This window comes from Neodiprion fabricii, chromosome 4 (assembly GCF_021155785.1).
Source record: "Neodiprion fabricii isolate iyNeoFabr1 chromosome 4, iyNeoFabr1.1, whole genome shotgun sequence".
NCBI lineage: Eukaryota > Metazoa > Arthropoda > Insecta > Hymenoptera > Diprionidae > Neodiprion > Neodiprion fabricii.
In genome coordinates, this window is record NC_060242.1 from 35,266,959 (window position 1) to 35,287,092 (window position 20,134).

General features: G+C 40.9%; 2 protein-coding genes across 6 annotated transcripts in view; one reads left to right on the forward strand and one right to left on the reverse strand.

Moving 5' to 3' along the window:
• Nucleotides 1-20,134, reverse strand: part of LOC124179856 (transcription factor SUM-1) — a 62,392-nt gene that overhangs the window by 11,575 nt on the left and 30,683 nt on the right. Inside the window, exon 6 of one of the 4 annotated variants that reach the window (XR_006870162.1) lies at nt 5,786-5,885. The exons of the other annotated variants lie outside the window; for them this stretch is intronic. The gene's annotated coding sequence lies outside the window, so the exon portion shown is untranslated. Of the gene's footprint in view, nt 1-5,785; nt 5,886-20,134 lie in introns of those variants that run through there. 4 annotated transcript variants of the gene reach the window in all.
• On the forward strand, nt 3,338-10,070 carry LOC124179855 (cathepsin L-like). 2 transcript variants are annotated; one of them, XM_046564666.1, is made up of 7 exons: nt 3,338-3,453; nt 6,397-6,507; nt 7,419-7,571; nt 7,753-7,962; nt 8,339-8,544; nt 8,978-9,129; nt 9,321-10,070. In XM_046564666.1, the coding sequence occupies exons 2-7, from the start codon at nt 6,412-6,414 to the stop codon at nt 9,527-9,529; spliced, it is 1,026 nt and encodes a 341-aa protein (XP_046420622.1). In that variant the 5' UTR covers nt 3,338-3,453; nt 6,397-6,411; the 3' UTR covers nt 9,530-10,070. The 2 variants fall into 2 exon arrangements, with proteins under 2 accessions (XP_046420622.1, XP_046420621.1); XM_046564665.1 differs by lacking the exon at nt 3,338-3,453 and adding an exon at nt 5,859-5,992.

Consider the following 20,134-nt stretch of genomic DNA (forward strand, 5'->3'; position numbering starts at 1 on the left):
AAAATAAAAAAAAATAAGGAAAGAAGGGGGATGGCGTCGAGAGACGTTCGAATAAATTTCCGCCACTTTTTGAGGAAAACTTTGGATATAATGGTACGAAAATAGACCGTCGACGGGGTTCGGGGCAGTTAAGGATACGGAGTAGGTACATCTCGTGGCGTCGGTGGAGCTAAACGATTTACAATTTCCACTCGGAAAAAATATCGCCTCATTGTTTGCTTAGGGCGTCTATACAAACTAACCGTCGCCCGGGCCATGGGGTGCGCTACAAACAATCCTCTCCACCCCCGCTCCTCCCCCATCCGCCGGTAGCTCCGCCGTTTTATAGCCCGCCGTTCCCCGTGTGACCACAGCCGTAACTTTTCTCAACCAAGTCTTCTGTATTCGTGATCCTCTCACGGGTTAGGATGTGTGTTTTACCTAATATTGTGCTGCTTTAGGGATGTGTCGGGTATACAGTCTGAATGAAAAGTTTCCAAACCGAAGGGAGGGAGAATTATAAAACAAAGATTGCTTAACAAAGTCAACCTTGTTGGACTTTATGGATTTTTTTTCTTTTTTTTTTCTATTATCAATCTATCAATTCTAATTAAGAAATCCCGATCGTTGAGAATTTTGAAAATAATTTTATCGTCAATTCTATCATAAAATTTTAATAAACGTATAGCTGATTCAATTGAGTACCGACACACAAACGGAATTCAAGCCAATTGGATTCGTGAAAATTGGATGAACGATACGATCTTGGTATCGAAAAATCATTGCAACAATTTTATTTTACCAAAATTATTTGTGTCACGTGAAGTTGCACTAGACGGGTGCAAGCTTCGGTTGCTAAAGGCCTAAGCTCACCGCGATTAGGCGAGCTCAACCTGGTGCTGGAGAGCGTATTAAAAGGAATCGAGTGAACGATGATCCAGACACCGCATGCATATAGGTATAACATATCGAGCGGAAACGTTTTCGTCGAGGATAATTTCATTCCTTGATCGCGAACAGCTGCTAAAGAATGTAGGTAGCATAGTTACGGGTATGTATAACGGTGGTAAAACGAAACAAAAAAAGAAAAAAGAAAAACTAGACGAGGAGGATCAGCGAATGTAAAAACAAACGACCAATCGACGGCTAATTAATCCCGGCGCCACGATATAATGACGCGGCTGAGAGATTTCCGAGTCTCAATGTTTACACGAAATCAAAAAATCGGTGATTTTAATTGAAAGATAGTAAACACGGGTTATGGACACTCGCTCGGCAGCAGCGCGACTCGATCCGGTGACTTTTGATTATTTTTTCAAACCTATATATTGATTGATTGCCCGGGTTCCTGCATCCGGGGGTGGCGGCGAACGGGGGGGGGGGGGGGGGGGCACGAAGGAAATAAAAATTAACGATAAAATCGAGCCTCTCGACTCTCGGTTGGAATTGTACAACGCGACGTCGTCGATCGGAAGCCTCGGGTGATTGATTTATGGAACTGTATAAGGTGCGTCGGCTGCTCACGTGATCATCGAGTCGGGGCGTCGCGACGTCAATTATTCCACATCGCAGCTCCCGCGAATTTCGATAAAAGACATCCTGGCTCTGTAATCGCTGGATAATGGAGCCGCCGCTCCCCCTGGGTTAAGTCAGTCGCTCTCTAGTCTCTGCTCCTTCGGAGGAGAAGCAGGACTCGCAGACAATTCGGATTAAGTCTTACGCGGAGCGGAGCAGCCGGCAGGCAATTACACCCTGCGAGAACAGCCCGCGGAACCCGGACCACTCAGGATTTCTCCGTTCCTTCGGGATCAGTCTTCGGCTCCTGCAGCAATGCCTTATATTATACGCGCACCGAGGACCACGAGATGGGATCCTCCGCTTCGCTGTGTACATAATTAGCGCACCCGAGCTCCACCGCCGAACGTACAGATAATCTCGACAAATTTATGCACGGCGCTATCTATGCGCGCTTATACAGGCCCGCCTGCTAACCAACAAAGACAGCCAAACTTCTCGGTCATCATTTTGCAGCGTTCACGGAGTCTCTGGGGTTGATTGCTGAATGGCGGGGTTTGCCGTTGGACGAATTTGACGAATTACCAAGTACGATACTGCGCGACACGTCGCAATAAAAAGAATCTCAATTATCGAGATAGTTATCCAGTAACAAGGAAATATGGTAGGTAGAAGCACGTTCTTGTAAGTGGAAAACAATTAGAAGCCTCGGTTAGAATTTTTTCCAACAATTGTTTTGTAAATTCCGATTTTTGGAATCTGTTGAGCGTGCGTAAAGTGATACATTTCCGACCAGCGCGGTGTGACGACCTTGGCGCATGCGCACTTTCGAGTAGCTCAATTTTCCGCCTAACCCCATTTTTACACGCTGTCAGTGGCGCCTTCGTTGCTCTCCAAATCAAATTTCAGGATCTTTGTAAATGGTGCCGGTAGGCTGTAAAAATCAAGGATCATATTTACGTAGGAAAGAATCACGGGCTGTGTAACATTTATCGACAACTGCTATTGTAGAGACTCGTAATCGGACGAAAACGAGTTTCACGAAGCGTTAATTCGATCCGTCGAAGTAAACTCATATTTACGGTCGCTCTGCTGAGTGCGTTGCACGTTGACGGTTGCTCCTAATAAAGTAACCGAGAGCAGAAAGTACCACGCTTGGATAGTACGAGAATAGTCGAATAAAAAATCCAGTCAAACATAAAGTACACCAGCAAACAATAACTATAAAATATCCTGCTTTGAAATAATTCAACGATTTAACTTTCTAACTAACCATTAATCCGCCATTTTACCAAACTCGCAATGCAGTTAAACGTTAGTTGGTAAGCCTGTAAATTCCCTGGATCTCATGGTTATAGTGCTCTACACTAAAAAGCAGGTTATTTTTATATAATTTTATCGAATGCTTGCGATTTAGCCGAACGCAAAAGTCAATTCTACTGATTATAAAGTATGAACATCAGAAATGCCTGAAATCAATCGTTTCTCGTGCGGAAATTCAATATTTATTTTCGAATCTTCATGATTTTTCCTCGTCGTCCCTCTTTCAAGATATGCGTCAGCACAATGTTCCGAGATGCATATTATTGGGGAGCCAATTCATTTCACTTGACATTACGCTCGCCATAATAATTTCCCTGTGATAATATTGATAAGAAAATGTTTAAATTTTCCTATTCCAAACCAAATCAAGAATGGGAGAACAATCCCAGGTAGCGAGCGTCTCGTGAGAATGATTAGACATGGAGGCAGGAGGAATAGATAGACTAGGTGACCAAGTCACATGGTTTCCTGTAAAATAAATTGCCCGATCATGTGACTCGATATTCGCACTGAAGTCTGTCTTCTCGATACCGCGTTGAAGTAGGAAGTCTGTAAAGACTGCTTTGTGCCAGTCGTTAAGCGAAGGGCACGTTGAGCGGACGCAATTTGTGTATAAGATAGTAATCACGTAAATTGGTGAGTTCGAACATATTTATCTAAAATCGAAATATACTTCAATTTATTCGATAAATACTTGGCTGTCTTGCTGTCAGATTAATTATCAATTTTCCTATTCCCTTAATTTTTATCCGGGATACTCTCATGCTTTCCTAATAGAAAAAATATCGCAACATGGACAGATCGTTTAATATTGATAGCAAAATTCAACTTGTGAAAAGTTTGTGAAAAATAATCCATAGTCTTCAAAATAGTAAAATTAAGTTAACGAGTTCCAGAGGGAGTCAAAATTAAAAAAAATCTTCCGGTATGATTTGATATAGAAGCCTTATTCTGCGAATCGAAATATCAATTTGAGAAAAATAAAATAAAATGAGATTTGACCCCACGATAAACTCGTTGGCATAATTTCGTCTACATAATACTTTGTAAATGGAATAATATATTGAAGACGATTTTTTTTCTTTTTTTTTCTTGACCTTGGTGAATTGTTGAATAATATTATTCTTGGATATGAAGGTCGAGACATCAAAACACTTTTTTTCCTTATTGTGTTAACGTTTCAGCCCTGATGGGGACTCAGAACAATTTTATTTAAATCACAGCTGTTCCTTCTGATAAAGTTGCAGAACTGCTATCGGTCTTCAACCAATTCCATCCGAGATTACAATTCACCTCTGAAATAGAGTTTAATCATCGAATCAGCTTTTTGGATATTCCGATCATTAATGATAACCAGCTCATCAAAACAGATTGGTTCCATAAGGCTACCTGGTCACAAAGGTATTTAAATTTTCATTCTCATGATGAAAAATTAATGATGCATCTGTTGCACAAGTCGATCAAAAAAACTTTATTTCCATCCCATACGTTGCGGGTTTGTTTGAATCACTCAACAGAATATTCTTTAAGTATAAAATCCAATTTGTGGGTAAAGGTGCACATGATCTATCCTCTATGTTTGACTCTGGTAAGGACCCCTTACCCCCGGGTACGCGTTCTGGTGTAGTCTACAAAATTTCCTGCAACCAATGCAACATTCCCTACATAGGTCAAACAAGTAGGCAACTACACACCAGGATAACCGAAGATAAACGCAATATCCATGAACACGAGGATAATTATACTTCACTGACGAGGCATGCCATCGATTTCGACCTTTCATTCAATTATTCTCAAGCCAGCATTATTGACGTTGAACCATTGTATTGCAATAGGTTATTGTTAGAAATGTGCAATATTGTTGCACATCCCAATTCCGTCAATCGAAGACAAGATATTGAACATCTGAGTATTATTTACACCTCTGTGATACACCCAACGTGAATATCCATTACCGACTGAGCTTGCTCTCGATTTCACCTTTTTAACAAATTCTGGTTTCCATTTAACCCGTTCACTCTGTGTTTGCTCTGATAATGATCGATATCGATCTCCCCCCACTACACACTGGACGTTTCACATGTTCAAAAGTGCTCCAGACTCAAACCTAAAACGTTCGCTGTGTGTTTTTATTAAATGAACAATAATGATGAATGTTTGGGAGTTACGTATCACGATCGCAGTGTTTTTTTGTTTTTTTGTTCTTATTCTATTATTCTAACGCATTCACTACATACTAGTGGTTCCTTTTCTTCGTGAATTGAAAGTGTCAGTCCACACCAGGTAATTCCTCTCATTTATATTTGCATAAACATCCCTGCTTATTATCTAAACCATTCATGTTTAATTTTGTTATAACGGAGTTGTACATTATTTTATTATTTCTGTTCGTGACAGATGTTTTAAATAAAATTGTTCCGAGGAGGGCCCCCATCGGGGCTGAAACGTTAACACGGAATAATATATTGCCGTGATATCAGAATTGTTCATTGTTACAATGAAATAATATTGACCCATAATTGTTGTGTATCAACACGACTTTATTAATATAATTAGGAACTATAATTGGTTTGATACTCAATCTTCAATCTACACATTTTTTTACGGTTGGGATTTGCATGTTAAATCGATCTATCCAATAAGCAACTATTTCGAACTCTGAAAAATTGTACAAGTAAGCCAACGCAGAATATCAGCATCACTACTACAACAATTCAAATTCATAAACTGCTACGAATAATAATACTGTAACCTTGTAACCAAACTTAATATACTCAACTTGCGAGTGTATAATTAGGTGTTTTCTAAACTTCTACTCAACGATTAATCGCAAAATAAATACCCTCACTCCACTAAAGGGTCGTTTGGGACAATACAGATGATTGTTGATCTCTGGCCGAATGACCTGTAGCGGTTCATAATACGGTAATCCTAGAATCTTAATTCTAATCCAACTCTCTTCTGCCGTTGTAAACGTAACCGATACTTCCTTTTTTTCTTTCTCATCGCGTTTGTCAACAAAAGTTGTACCATCCTCTCGTTGTACGGTTGGCAGAACTCACCGAGAACTGAAAGTGTCACTTGGTTTTGAATCCGAATTATAAGACGGCGTAACGATACGAGTCGTTTGCTAAATCGTAACAAATAAAAAGAGCAAGGAAAATTGGCGGTTTCGGTACTTTCATCAAAGTAACTTATCGTTAAGCACTCAAAAACTCTTTAGATCAGACGTGGTGTGCCTGAGAGGCTAATTTTCGAAAATCTGTTCTAAACTGTGTTACGCCAAACATAAAAATTAGTTACCTTCGTAGGGATGTGTTTGGAGGAAATATGTAGAGGAATCTTTAAAGAAAACAAAACAAACACATGCTTATTATTTGCGACAAAGCCAAAAGCAATTAAGTGAACAAATTCTGAACGAACGAACTGAAACGTTATCGCTGTGCCTGGAAAGTCAGCCGCGCCCGACGGACGATTATTTAATTTCACAGCGTTCTTTGTTTCATGCGTTTTAATTGTCCAATGCGTAATTGTGGACTTCTCATCGGTGATTATTTATGTACATTATGATGTTTTCAGGTTAACTGCGTAATCATGAAGATTTTTCTCGTCTTTTTGGTGGGTGTGGTCGCCGTTAGCAGAGCAAGTATAACCATTGGCCTTGTTAGTGAAGAGTGGGACAAGTTTAAGGTGACGTATACGAAAGTTAATGTGATCTATCACCTTGCGATTTGCGTATATATATATATATATATATATATATATATATATATATATATATATATATATAGAGTAAATGAGCCAGTAGTCCGCCATTTTTATTTTGTTTTTTACCTATCATTAGAATTTAGCGTAAACTGCTGTGAGCATAAAATTCTTCGATTGACAAAAATTTCTCATTTATTCCAAATTTTTCACCATTTTTTAGCAGTTTTCGTAACCACATATGTTTTAAGATAACTACTTATAGTTGTTTCGTAGTTTATACTTATACTTTCGCGATTGAATTACTTTTTTAATAATTGAATAGGTAATCGATTTATGTGATTAAATAACTGTGACCAACCACTGGGCCTATTTTTCAAAGTGGAGGACCAATAGCAAACTTATTTGAAACAATGCGAGACGACTTGTTGAGAGAAAAAACAGAACTTTCGACACGTTGCTGTACCAATATTTAGTAGTCCTTTGTATGTTAAATGATCTGCCTTGTTTCAAGTTATATCATCGGTACTTTACAAATTTAACAAAGCTTCGTTTCAAAAAAAAAAATTGATCAATTATCTTGTCTTCACTTGTAATTGTATAACCAATATCTGATAGGCTTTAATTATAACGTAAAACAGTAGTGAAATGGAAAAAAAATTACTGACCCACCTTTATTGTTCTAATAGAAACCTTACTAATCTCTACTGAACGAAATTTTGATACCGAGCGGAATATAAACAATTTTGTGCGCTGCACCAACAATAAGAGAAACAATGAATATGAAGCTTATCCCTGTAGTATACCTTTCATTATCTATCTTCACTGTATTCTTGTTGTTAGTTAAGAATGTTACGCAGCCGCCAACTTATAACATCTGTAATATTTTTGTACAGCTGATGAATAAGAAAACTTATGTGGACGATATGGAGGAAAATTTCAGAATGCACGTATTCATCCACAATAAACTTAAAATTATGAGACACAATTCCCTGTATGAACACGGCGTTGTTTCGTACAAATTGGGACTTAACAAGTACGGTGACATGGTTAGTGCTCTTCTGAGATATCTTTTTACATCATTTGTACATCGATTTTCTCTGTGGATTCGGTTATTTGTATACATCAAAATGTACATAAATTTATAAAATAGTATTACTTTTATTATTTCATCACTGATTTCAGTTGTTATTTCTTTACAATACGTAAGGCATGACTGTACTTTTACAGCTTATTCATGAATTCGCTGAAACGATGAATGGCTTCAACAAGATTAGCGACGTACTAAGGCAAGTAATCATGGATGAGCTAATCAATACCACTTTTGTCCAACCTATGTATGCTGAATACCTCTTCAAATCTGTGGACTGGAGAGAGATGGGAGGTGTAACTCCTGTGATGGATCAGAAACACTGTGGTTCAGACTGGGCGTTCGCTGCGGTGAGTTCCTTTTTTGTAATCACACATTGAAACCATACCAGATGAGTAAAAGAAATATGATATAGCGGTTAGGAAAGGGTTAAAATACGAAAAGCAATTGAGCCGGTAAAGAATTATAATTAAATATTTCATTTTTAATTAATAGCTCGACTATTACGTCAAATATTTTTTCACCATTATTAATGCTTAATATTCAATCGTACCTGCATGCAGGTTATTCCTAATTTTGTGAAATACCAAGCAACAATTTTAAATAATACCGTCTTAATGAAAATGAAAAAGAAAACTTTTTTAATTTAAGGCATTAACAATTTTCGAAGTGGGAAAGTTGTCCACAGTTATTGCAGTAAACATTGTATCAAATCTAATCATGCAGACTGGTGCCGTGGAAGGTCGAACCTTCAGGAAAACGAAAGAGCTAGTGCCCTTGAGTAAGCAAAATTTGATCGATTGTGCTGGCAAGTATGATAGCAATGGATGCAAGGGTGGCACGATGACCGAAGCCTTCGAGTACATTATACGGAACAATGGGATTGACACTGAGGAGAGCTACCCGTATGAGGGAAAAACAAATTCGTGCCGGTAATTAGAATGACGATAATTGATGTGATTCAAGTTCTCAAGCTTTAAACGTATGCGTGCTGCTGTAAGTTTGTACTACCATGTTTTCATTTCGAGATGAGTCTTTTTTTCTCTTAATTTCTCGAACTGATTCGGGTGAGTAAAACACCCGATGCCCCCGATGACGATCGCCAGCATGAATCAAGGAAAATTTGATAAACCTGCACCAATTTTACAACGTAAAATAATTTCAATATTACAAAGAACGTCGCAACTCTCGTTCACTCTCGATTTTGAACGGTATTTATTTTATTGCAATCAAAAATTATACCGTGCTTTTCTGTCATACGGATGTAATATGCGTACGTAAGATCGACCTGCGCATGAAAAATGCCCGTAACGAGATTTTTTCGGGGAACTGATATTAATTTAGAAGTGCACTTTTCTATCACAGTTACCAACCTCGTAAGATTGGAGCTACCAGCTTTGGCTACACGTATATTAATCGGGGAGATGAGATAACTTTACAGGAGGTTATTGCTGTCGACGGCCCAGTTGCTGTTGCCGTTGATGCTTCCCATGCAAGCTTCCAGTTTTACTCCGAAGGTAATTGGTTGTTCATAATTTTATAAAAGAAAATTAACTCGAATCAATGAAAATTGGTACTGGTGAATACTTTTTAAAAAAAAGAGTCAGTCGAATATCTCACGGTCATCACTGATGCCAAGTCGCGGTTTAGCTCACATCAGCTTCAAGTTTCAATTCAACTCAGTATCGAAACATTTTTATTCCATCAGGTATTTATTACGAACCCGATTGTTCCGATCTTGACCCGGACCACGCAGTCTTGGCCGTCGGTTACGGAACTGATATAAACGGCACGGATTACTGGATCCTCAAGAATAGTTGGGGTACTGATTGGGGCGATCACGGGTACATGAAGTTGGCCCGAAACAAGAACAACCATTGCGGAATCGCTTCCTACGCAATCTACCCTCTTGTTTAATCGCAAACCGGAGGACTGAGGTGATGTTATTCATGAATATCTGGAAAAATAAATTGGGGATGTAGGCACGAAAGGGGAAATACTGTGAATTGTTTCGAGTGTTTCCAGTTCAACACTGTCATGTGAACATGTATTACATTGCTACTGGAAAAGTGATCAATTGCTACATCGCGTTACAGTTGTAGTCAGCCACTCAATGCACTTTGCGTGGCAGTGTAATACATGTGGACTCGATTTATTTTCTGGAATTATTCAACGGATAACACAAATTTCATATGACGTTCTGGCTAATATCTCAAGGTTTCTATCTTTTTTTTAATATGAAGTGATAGACTTCATATTTTATATACTCGTAATTTTTAAATGTTTTCAATGTATAAGTATTAAGTAATAACCGTAGAAATAATCAAATATTATTTGTAATAAATATTCCAGTCCACGGACGGATTTTATCAATACGACATTATAAACTAATGATAGATTTGTAATATTTCATATTTTAAATATTAATTAATATGGGGAACTTTTAAATAAATTTTGGTAGATTTGATTTTTGTTACTTATTCATTATACATATATCACATTAATAACGTGAAATCTTTGAAAGTAAAATTTTTATCATTCACCACATTATCTAATACTGCGCTTTGGAATAATAAACAAAATTTAATACAATATTATACAATCAGGTAATAATCATAAGACGAAACTTAAATTTACTATACTTTGACAAAAATCCATTTATCAACATACGGGAGTTACGTCTGGGAATTACGAAATTCATGTCAATATCCCAAGAATCCGTAAGTAGGGAAAGATTTCCAATTGCATTAATTGAAATTAATATCCGACAGTATTGTTATTTGTATGAAAACGTTGTATAACTAGGAGTTGTCGTCGTTGTGGTTCGATCTAACAATTTCAACATTGTGATTGACGAATTAGCTTGATTTCCCTCCTTCTCCGTCATTCCATAACTTCGCGACTCGTAGAGTAGACAACAACATTTTCCGTCAGTCGTACAATTCACAGAAGCAAGCAGAGTGAGTATCAATAACCTTGGTTGGATAGGTTTGTAAATTAGTCGTTTGTGTGCCGCTCTTGTCGACACGGTAAATCCGAGAGCGCGAGTTCAGTCCCTCGAGTACGAAACTATAACGGTTTAGTGTTACCGGTAACGCGTAACTTGTTTCAGAGACATTGGATGTGTGGAATTACAGCCAGTTTTCCAAAGTTCGTGAGCGCCGATGTACGTAATCCCGATGCAGGTAGGCCGCGTATCGGATAAACGCGAAAGCTCGGGGGTGCCGCGGAGCTTGCGCATGTCGGAGCGATCCCCGAACGTGGAATAGGACAAGTTAATTGCGCTCGTGACTTCAAACGTTCCGGGCCAATTTGCGAGCTCCTTGAGCTCCGTCTTCGTCGTCCTCGGCTTGACGTCGCCACTCCGAGTACAACGACATGTTGATTTCACCTCATTAAGCCAAAACCGAGAAAGAGAAGGGCAGCAGACGCATTAGGGAACCAGGACTCGTCTTTTCCTAGTCTATAAGTACCGCTGCACTCTGCCGAGTGGTTAGGTATGTACACGTAAAGTAAGCAGCAGCCGCGTATTTTCTCAGTCTGCCTTGAACAGCTTCGTTCCCCTCTTTTTCTCTCCCTCTCTCTCTCTCTCTCTCTCTTCCTATATCCATCCGAAACTCCCGGGTTATCCCGTGTAATCAACCAAACTCGTCGAAGAGATGCTCGACGTAAAAAGGCTCAAACGACCGGCCCCAAAATTGGATTACTCCAGATGCGGGATTTACTGTTTAAAGAGGCCCTCGACGGCTCACGGTGCTTTCATTGATAATGCATCATGGGAAACAGTTTCACGCCAAGGAAGGGAGAACGTTTCGGTACGAGTGGTAACAGGCACAAGTCATCCGTGAAACTGTTGGCAAATAATATTTCACTCAAATTAATTTTGAAATATCACGGAGCTTTGACGTTCGAATAGAATTGACAGATCGAGGGTGATTTCATACTCGATACAGAGAAATTACTCATTTTCCGTAAGTGAAATCGAGCTCGGGGGGGGGGGGAATGGGAGAGGGACGCGATAAAACGTTTATTTAACGAGAAGATTCGATCGGAATCGAGGAACCGCGATGTTTGCCTAAGTATTTATAAATGAAAGTTATCTCGAGGACTCGATTCCGCGGATCTGAAAATACGAGAACGAGAATACGTGCTGAATTATGCGCGAACGAATTCCCTCGAATATACGCATAGGTATACGCATTATTTGTTAATCCGATGATCTCTTCGCTGATACACGGCCACGGCCCTTGGATCCGGCCGTGGGAGTTTTGACGGGTACCCAAATTTTATTTTATTTTTTTTTTATTCCGAACTCGAGAGGCACAATAATTAACGTTGCGGTGAGCTTGCATGCGGAGGCAGATAAGAAAGCTTCGAGGCCATCGCCGGGCGTTGTGGCTGAGGAAAAGACGAAATGAAAAACGGTTGGAAAAAGGATGAAAGGATGAAAGGATGAAAGGAAAAATAAAAGAACTGCACTTAACGTTTGAAGCCTCGCAAAATTTCAACCGTTGATATATATTCTCACGTATACGTGTATCTGTTTATGTATATTACATATACGTATACGTAAGCTCGCACCTCGAAAGTGCCATAAATTGTTACGCCACATTGGTTTGACGCATCGCTATACAAGCAGGAGAAGTTGTAGCTGTGACGCCATGTACACAGGACTTAAGCACAACGGAAGCCAGGCCAAAATATACACACTTTGCCGAATTTAAATATTTAAAAATAAAAACACGCGTTTTCGGTACCCGTATGAAGTTTGAAATGAAAAACCGTTTGCAAATTCGTCGGTCAACAACGCGATGAGACGCGTGTTTTGCAAGTTTAACGGACCCCGAGCGAAATGTTTGTGAAGTTATTTAGCTGTAGATTGTCTTCGAACTCGTTGCGGGAAAGAAATTATTAACCGTTTACTCTCCGCCTCCGTTTGTTCGGATGATTGATCGAATAAAGCGTCGCCCCGGTACGAGTATAAATCTTTTCTACCGAGGAATTGCAGCCCGCGTTCACCGAGTTGTTGACAAAATAACTTTGCACGCTGTTCGCGACGAGGAAAAAAAATTAGCCAGCGAACAACAGTAAAATGTGTAATACAGCAAGTGCTCGACTATAAGTGGAGTAAAAATGAAGTCGAAGAAATTGTTGTACTTGTTTTTAACGGATCCCTGACGTTTGAAGCTCGGGAGCTTTTGCTGCGAGCTCTGGCGAGGCTGCTCGGAGCTTCTCTTTTGTTTAGCTGGTAAAACGCCTTGTTACAATACTTGCGCAAGCTTCTCGGATCGAGCTTAAAGTAGGTACTCTTACCTCCGGCTCTACGTATATGCACGTGTAGGTACACAGGGATAGGTGCACACGATGCGATTCGTCGTCTCCGAGAGGGTCTCTTGCATTTTTTAAAACCAAGTAAGAACCGTGAGGTTCGGATGCTCGTTGCACATTTGCTAATACTGTAACGCTCAAGAGCTTGAGCAATTGCTGGATTAAAAATGAATAATTCACTCAGCCGCTGCTCCAGCGGCATAAATTTGCCCCTGGAGTAAATTGCCCGTACATCTTTCAAAACTTCTTTCTCGCCTAACTGCAACTGCTGAAATTTTGCGCATCGTTTCAACTTGCCAGCTCCGTTTGAGATCCGGAATTCGGTGTTTCGTATCCGATCGAAAACGTAACATGGAACCAGAAATTACGAGTTACTGGCAAATCGATTATTTCATTCCCCCTGTTACAATTTTTTACCCTAACGATTAACCCTTTGAGGGGTACATCTTTCTACTGAACAAATTTGAAAAATCTTAGGTGATCTGTAAGCTGTCGTGGTCGCTGATTACGATCCTGAAGTCGGAATTACGAAACACAAAATGGCGGAAAAAAATTCTGAAATAAAAATATGTATTAAAATTCGTTACAGAAAAATTGATTTTTTGGCCGTTGAAAGAGCGAGTGTTTTCACGTTAATTGTTTATAACAAACGTACAAATAAATAAATCATTGTAATTTTGTATTATATTTTAATGACTCGCGTATACCAAGAGTCTAAAAAGTGTTTATGTGCGTATAAAAAGTGTAAAAATATATTAGAAATGTGAACAAAATTGAGAATCACAAACTGCCCCTCAAAGGGTTACTTGGTTCTGAGTGACTAATTGTTAACGCACGGTGTAAATTGACATTTTTGTATCGCCGTGGAAGACGCCGCAAAATAATCCGGGAAATCTAACTCTTACAAGTTGGAGAGATTTTCTCGTCGTCGGTTGACGTTTTCCGCAGTTTCCCTGCCTCCGGGGCAACGGTATGGAAGCCATTTTGAAATAACTCGTGGGAAATGAGCCGGATCGAGCAGGCATTAATTAAAATAATCAGGGTTTGCACTAGCCGTGTTCCACGGTTGAACAAATTACTTGGCACCACCGCGCCTCCACCCTGCAACTGATATATCACCATCCCTATACGTTACTACACTCACACTTTTATACCGGCCGGCGGAATCGGCACACCGGGTAAAATTGCGAAACGGAAAAAGCTGAGACTGCCGAATGATTTTTACTTCCCGTTCTTCTCACGGGTCGCTATTAAACGCGTGTAATTCTCGCTTTCCTTTTGCCCTTCCATTTTCTCGCAAGACGGAGGCGACGACTAGTCGTCGGTTCGTCGGTAGCAAATTTTTCCTAGTAATACACAACCGGGGGTTCCGCTTCACGGAGGTAAAAAAGCGCTGCCCGCAGGAGGAACTATTTTGTACGTTCCTACGTGCGACAAGCTTGACGTCGTGTATTTCGGACGGTTACGACTTCCTCCCGTCTCTATCCGGGCGGCGTCGCCGTTCGGTCGTGCACAACGGATTATACTCGCAGTGATAAATTTCAGCCCTCAACCTCCGAGCAGTCAGCCGGCGAGCGTCGAAGAGTCGGGCGAAAAAAATTGATCGTACTTGCGATTTAATTAGCCCGAGCCAAAATCTTACGCCGCATGCCGCGGTCGAAGATCGGCCGTCGTCGGAGCTTGGAAGAGAAGCCGCGCTTGCCGAGCTTGCGAGTATCTCAAGCATTCGCGTCTCTCTTCCTAATCTCTCCATCTCGCTTTACCCACGCATATTCAGGCATATCGCGTTTGTTTCCACTCTTGTAATACAGAGGGAGGACTGTCTTTCTCGACTAAATTATGCTCCACGCTCGCCGATGCCCAGGTATTCATTAACGCTAATTAATCCGAAGTTGTATTAATAGGTCATACTCGTGTACACTCCGCTAGTACACGCGCCGCTGCCTATCGTCCATCTAGACTTCAACCCGGCTCGCCGGATCTCCGTCTTGCTCCTTTTTCCGTGATATCTTCCAGCCTTCTCTCTCTATATATACCCGATGCTCTCGGCCATGTGCACGAGGACACTTTCCCTCGCGACCTGATGAAATTAAATTTCCTCTGTAGAAGAAATGAAATTCGTGCTGCCCGAAGCACATGGGAAACTTACTTTTCTCCCCGGCTGGAACAGGCTACGGTAGGTAAAATCATCCAGTCAATATATAATCCTGTGATTTCGAGTCTCGTATTACTGAGCGATGTGCCGTCGCAGTTTCGGTTCCGTAAAAATTTTCTGATCAAAGTGAAAATTCCAATTTTTACTCCCCAAAGAAATTTATGCACCGAGATAGAAGCCGCTGGGCGACACGCGTCATTCCCAGAGAAGTGTGCAATAGGCGTACCCCGTGTTAGTCTGTTGTGTCTCATGCTCGCTATACCCAGATACCCAGATACTATAAATATCACTCGAAGAATGTTTGCTTTTATTTTGATCCTGAGATTCCACGTCGCTAAACTGTCCTCCGATACGCTACCGCTTGTATTATACTTACACCTATGCACACCGGAAAACGACGAGTAGCGCAGGTCGACGTGTTGTACCGGTCAAAAGCTTCGGAGGGAGCTTTGCTCGGTCAGAAATTAATTGACACATCAGGCGGAGCGGCATTTTCCGATCAGGCTTTACCGACGCGGTCATTTATCGGAGTTTGAGAACTCATCGTGCTCAAGTGCTTTTCTTTCGCAATGTTTCACAGTCCGATCAACACTGTTCAGTTTTTTAAAACTTCAGCCGATGTGTAAACGAACCCTTCCGTCAGTGGCGAGAGTTTTATCGGTCCGGACTATATTTGTGTTAAATTTAAATACAAAGCGCCTAACGTTTGTTGTTCGGCGGAATTGGAGTCACCCTTGAGAGCGAATGGTGAATATGTTGGATGCTGTAGATTCGATGTGAGGTGAAAAAGTATTCGATTACCCTCGAAACTTTGAAGTGAGTATACGTGTACGCCAAAACGTTTAATATCGTTTGCAGCCGTTCTCTTTCTACAGTCTTTCCATGGAGTGTGCAATTAGGAAAGAATCGCGAACGTGCAACTGCATCCACGGAAGAAGAAAAACTAAGTAGGTAAACAAGAGTGAAAAAAGAGCACGAGAGCATGGCAAACATTGCGTAAAGGCTAGTTAGCGTTGGATTTGGCCGAGTCCCATGAGTTATACGAGTATCTCTGGTATGAGAGGCGACATTTTCGTTCTCGTATTCCGTACATTGAACGCTAAAGGCGGACTATGTAGCGGTGCAAATTTGCATCGCGGAACACGAACGAGGCCTCTTTTCCCAGCCAAAGCCAAAGCCAGAGAAACGTGCCTCAGCTCCGCGGCATTGAGTGTTCCCGATCTACGGGGTTGGAAAATCGGAGGAACCTCGCGTCGCAAACGAGGCTTGTTTTGGAACCGGTCCATCGTCTTTTCGCCCATTGGTTTTACGAAGATGAAACACGCGCTCGTTGCACGTGCAATCTGCAGCCCGCTTCATCGTCACTCGACAAGCCCGCCGTTTTACCCTTCGTCAGATTTTTGGCAGTTGGCGCGTTCGTCTCCCGCCGTCCAATTTATCCTCGTGTAATATTCGCGTCTTCGGCGGTCACTCGGCTATCGTCCGGATGGTAATAAGAGATAATGACAAGTTCGTGCCAAGGCTACCTGCACAGCTCCAACCGTCTGCCAGGAAAAGTCCCGGTTTTATTCGAACGCTCGGTGAACAGGTTCTGAACCGCGTTCCATGCTCCTCGGACCGATTGATGCAGCCGAAACGGAGCGTCCATAAATTACGTCACTGGTTTCAGGGGTGGGGATAGAAAAATTACGACGTCAGATGGAAAAAGTAAAATTTGACATTTTGAATTTGAATTCACCGCATTACACGTCTAATTAGGAATAGGAGGGCGAAAGTCGAAAACCATGAAGAATCGATGGCGTAATTTACTGACGCCCCCAAACCTTGTACGACCTCTGACAGCTCGTAAGAATCGCATTCTCCGCGGCTTTCGAAGCTTTCTTTCAGAAAATTTTTTACTCGCGAGGATACGCGTCGAATGTAATTCGCTCTCAGGCAGCGGTATCTCTTGAGACAATGTTACCGTCAAACGCAATCAGCCCAGGGAATTGAGCCGGCAGCTCGTCGATTCGATTCAAATTGCGATGACAGTGCTGTCTTTTCATTTCTCCTTTCTCGAGTGAAATTCCAGCTTTCAGCGATGACGAATCGAAACGCCTGTCCGATGCAATTTGACATGACGAGGCTTGCCCGTCCGACTCTAACTACCCGCTAGTAGAGAGATGGTTACTATTTCAGGAATATAGGCCAATTAATTCCGCCACAATTTGAGCGCGACCGAAAAACGAAACCTTTCCAAATACGATACGGAAATAGAACCTGCACGCCCCGTCAGGCTTCTCGGCTCCAGTCGAATTTCGACAATTAAGGGGGTGTCCCGGTCGATTTCGACGTTGACGTACTTAGCTCCAAATATCGACGTCCACGTATCACAATCGCAAAAAACGGCTTAAAACTCCCATTCCACCTATGCGCAATTCTGAACAAAAATACTCCAGTACATACTAATTTTAGACAGAAATGAAAAAATGGCACGGTTTCTACAAAATGGGAATGGTAAATTCGTGGAATTATGTCGCGGTTATGGGATTTCAGTGATTTTTTATCAGCGATTGTTAGGTTGAAATCGGTTGTTGCGACTCGTCGACAAGCACAACGACGTTAATCAATAAAATGTATCACTTCTTCTGTTGCAGCTAAAGAAGTACTCGAGTACCTACTTGTGAGTGTAAATTTTTGGAAAAATAAGATCACGCTCGTGCGGTTGGAAAATTAAGCACTCTCTCAGAAATACTTCCACCTTGTGAAATGCGGTTGTTATTTATTAGGCTTGTATAATTTCATTCCTTGACTCCCACACGCGTCTCTTTGAATCTGGTATACATACATATATAAAACGAGCATGTCGTATACGAGTCACGTGTCTTTGCCTTTGGATCTTTAATTTTCAATCGCGGTAATAATGTACGCATTATGCTTATTTTTCTTTCCCGTATCTTATTCGCAAAAATTGAAACAAATAGAAAAACATGAGGAAATATCACTCTGCAAATGTTAACTCATTCGAACGATCGAACACGAATTTTCGGTTAATTCTGTCCGAACCAATAAAGGACAGAATCAAAGGCCCGTCTTCCGCCATTTCGTGACACGTTTCACCTGAAAGTCGCTGGTTGAAAACTTTTGAAAAAATTCACGCTGCGTAGTCGGTTTTTTTTTGTTCTTTTTTACTTGATTTTCTATTCTTTTTTTTTTTTATTCTTTTTTTTATCCTCATCTTTGCTAATACCGCGCGGTGTCGTGCCGTAAAGTCGTCACCCAGTTGAGGAAATAATTTATCACCAGACTAGAGTAATAATTATACGGCATGCAGATCTCAGCACCGCCCCTCGGTATATCTATCAGTTGAGAATAAATTCGCGGAGTGGCTTGTTGGCGGTGTTTTACGCCGACAGAATACACGGATTCGGATCCTTCTCGTTGCAAGGCGCTTTACTGCACTTGGTTTTCGGTAATACCGCGTGAAATTGTTGCGCCAAAACTGAAACGCATAATTCGATTTTTCCTTTTTTTCCGTCGCTCCATGCGGCCTAATGCGAATAAATTGTCGCGGTATTCGTCGGCGGTATAATTATCAATTAGCCGTTTTTTAAATTGGCCAGGGAGTAAAATTGAAACCGCTTGCGGGTATGTAATATATATATATATTATATATATATATATATATGCATTATAATCCATATAATGCGTAGCTTTTTAAGGAATCTTAGGAGGGGGGGAAAGGGAAAAAAACGATGCTGTTCGAGTAAGCCGCGTTTTATGACGGGCAATATATTCAGAGAAAAATTGCGTAAAAATTATCCACCTCGGTGATGATACATAGGCGGCTGTAATTTCTTATAATACACGTAGCATTGCCTCCCCGGAGTGAAGCATCGCCTTTTCATCCCCCGCCGCATGAATTTCTTTTCTCAGAAATTTTTACTCGTACAAATTGGTTCACGAACACAGCGCACGCCCTTGTCGGACCAATTAGACAACAGAAATTGATCGTTCTCACAATCGGAGGCGACAATCGAGGCCAATTTGGGAAACAAGTTTAATCGTATGATTTTTGGTGCTCGGCGATTTTTAGACTTGGTCTAAACTGTAATATTAACGAGTATATGTACGTAAGAAACTAAAATCCTTGCAAATGACGTGGTTTAATTATTTTCATCTTTCGCTAAATTTCTTTATTCTTATTGATTGCATTGCAATGTTCCTCCGGACAAGTGATCGAATCGACTTTTATAGTTCACGTTTATCGGTTCTGTCAGAAATTTAATCAACTCAATTTTTGCCCCCGTTTTTTGTTCTATATTTTTTTTTTTTCCTCCGTTTTTCAATCGTCGCTTGAATTCCAATTATTTTTTACATGTTCGTATTTTTTATTTTATTTCGGCGACAGTTCTATGACTAACTATCGCCGTTTGATCGCTGTCTTGGATAATTGCCACTTTAATAATCGACGTGATTTTGTTGAACTAGACGACATACGACAACCTTTGCTCCGTGCGGCTATCGATCCAGAATTCTTATCGCATTTTCCAATCGCGTAGTAAAAAATTTGGCAATTTTCTAAATGTCAAAAGATCGCTGCTGCAGTCGCGTATTTTCACTCGACTGTAATTCGGCGAGCTTTTTTCCTCCCGCATTCTTTTCTGGCCACGTGCCATTATTTCATAGCTCTTAGAGGGCCGCTGCACCTGACATTCAAAGCTCGACTCTGTAACTCGGGCTTTGTTTACATTGCGAAATAATATTTATTCACGGTATGGAAAAATTGCGACACAAAAGCGTGACATTCCGCGGAAGGGGTGAAAAAGAATGTTGATTTTATCCAATCTGCGGAAGCGTACGTAACAGACAGCACCGACAGCTCGTTCGTACCCGTCTGCCAATGAAAACCGGCGACACATGTCACTCCGACATTTTTTTTTTTCTCCTCCAGACCTACGGAATTGCCGACCCGCCAAGTAGCAAAAACCAACCCTCGTAGTAATTATCTTAAAAGCCGTGCGATTCGAGTCCATCGCAATCATGCCTGCGTCCAGTGA

Excerpts from the sequence above, each read along its gene's own strand:
- LOC124179855 (XM_046564666.1), top strand. The coding sequence starts at position 6,412 with ATGAAGATTTTTCTCGTCTTTTTGGTGGGTGTGGTCGCCGTTAGCAGA. Across the intron at positions 7,572-7,752 it reads TTAACAAGTACGGTGACATG|CTTATTCATGAATTCGCTGA; the intron begins GTTAGTGCTCTT and ends GTACTTTTACAG. Across the intron at positions 8,545-8,977 it reads GGAAAAACAAATTCGTGCCG|TTACCAACCTCGTAAGATTG; the intron begins GTAATTAGAATG and ends TTTCTATCACAG.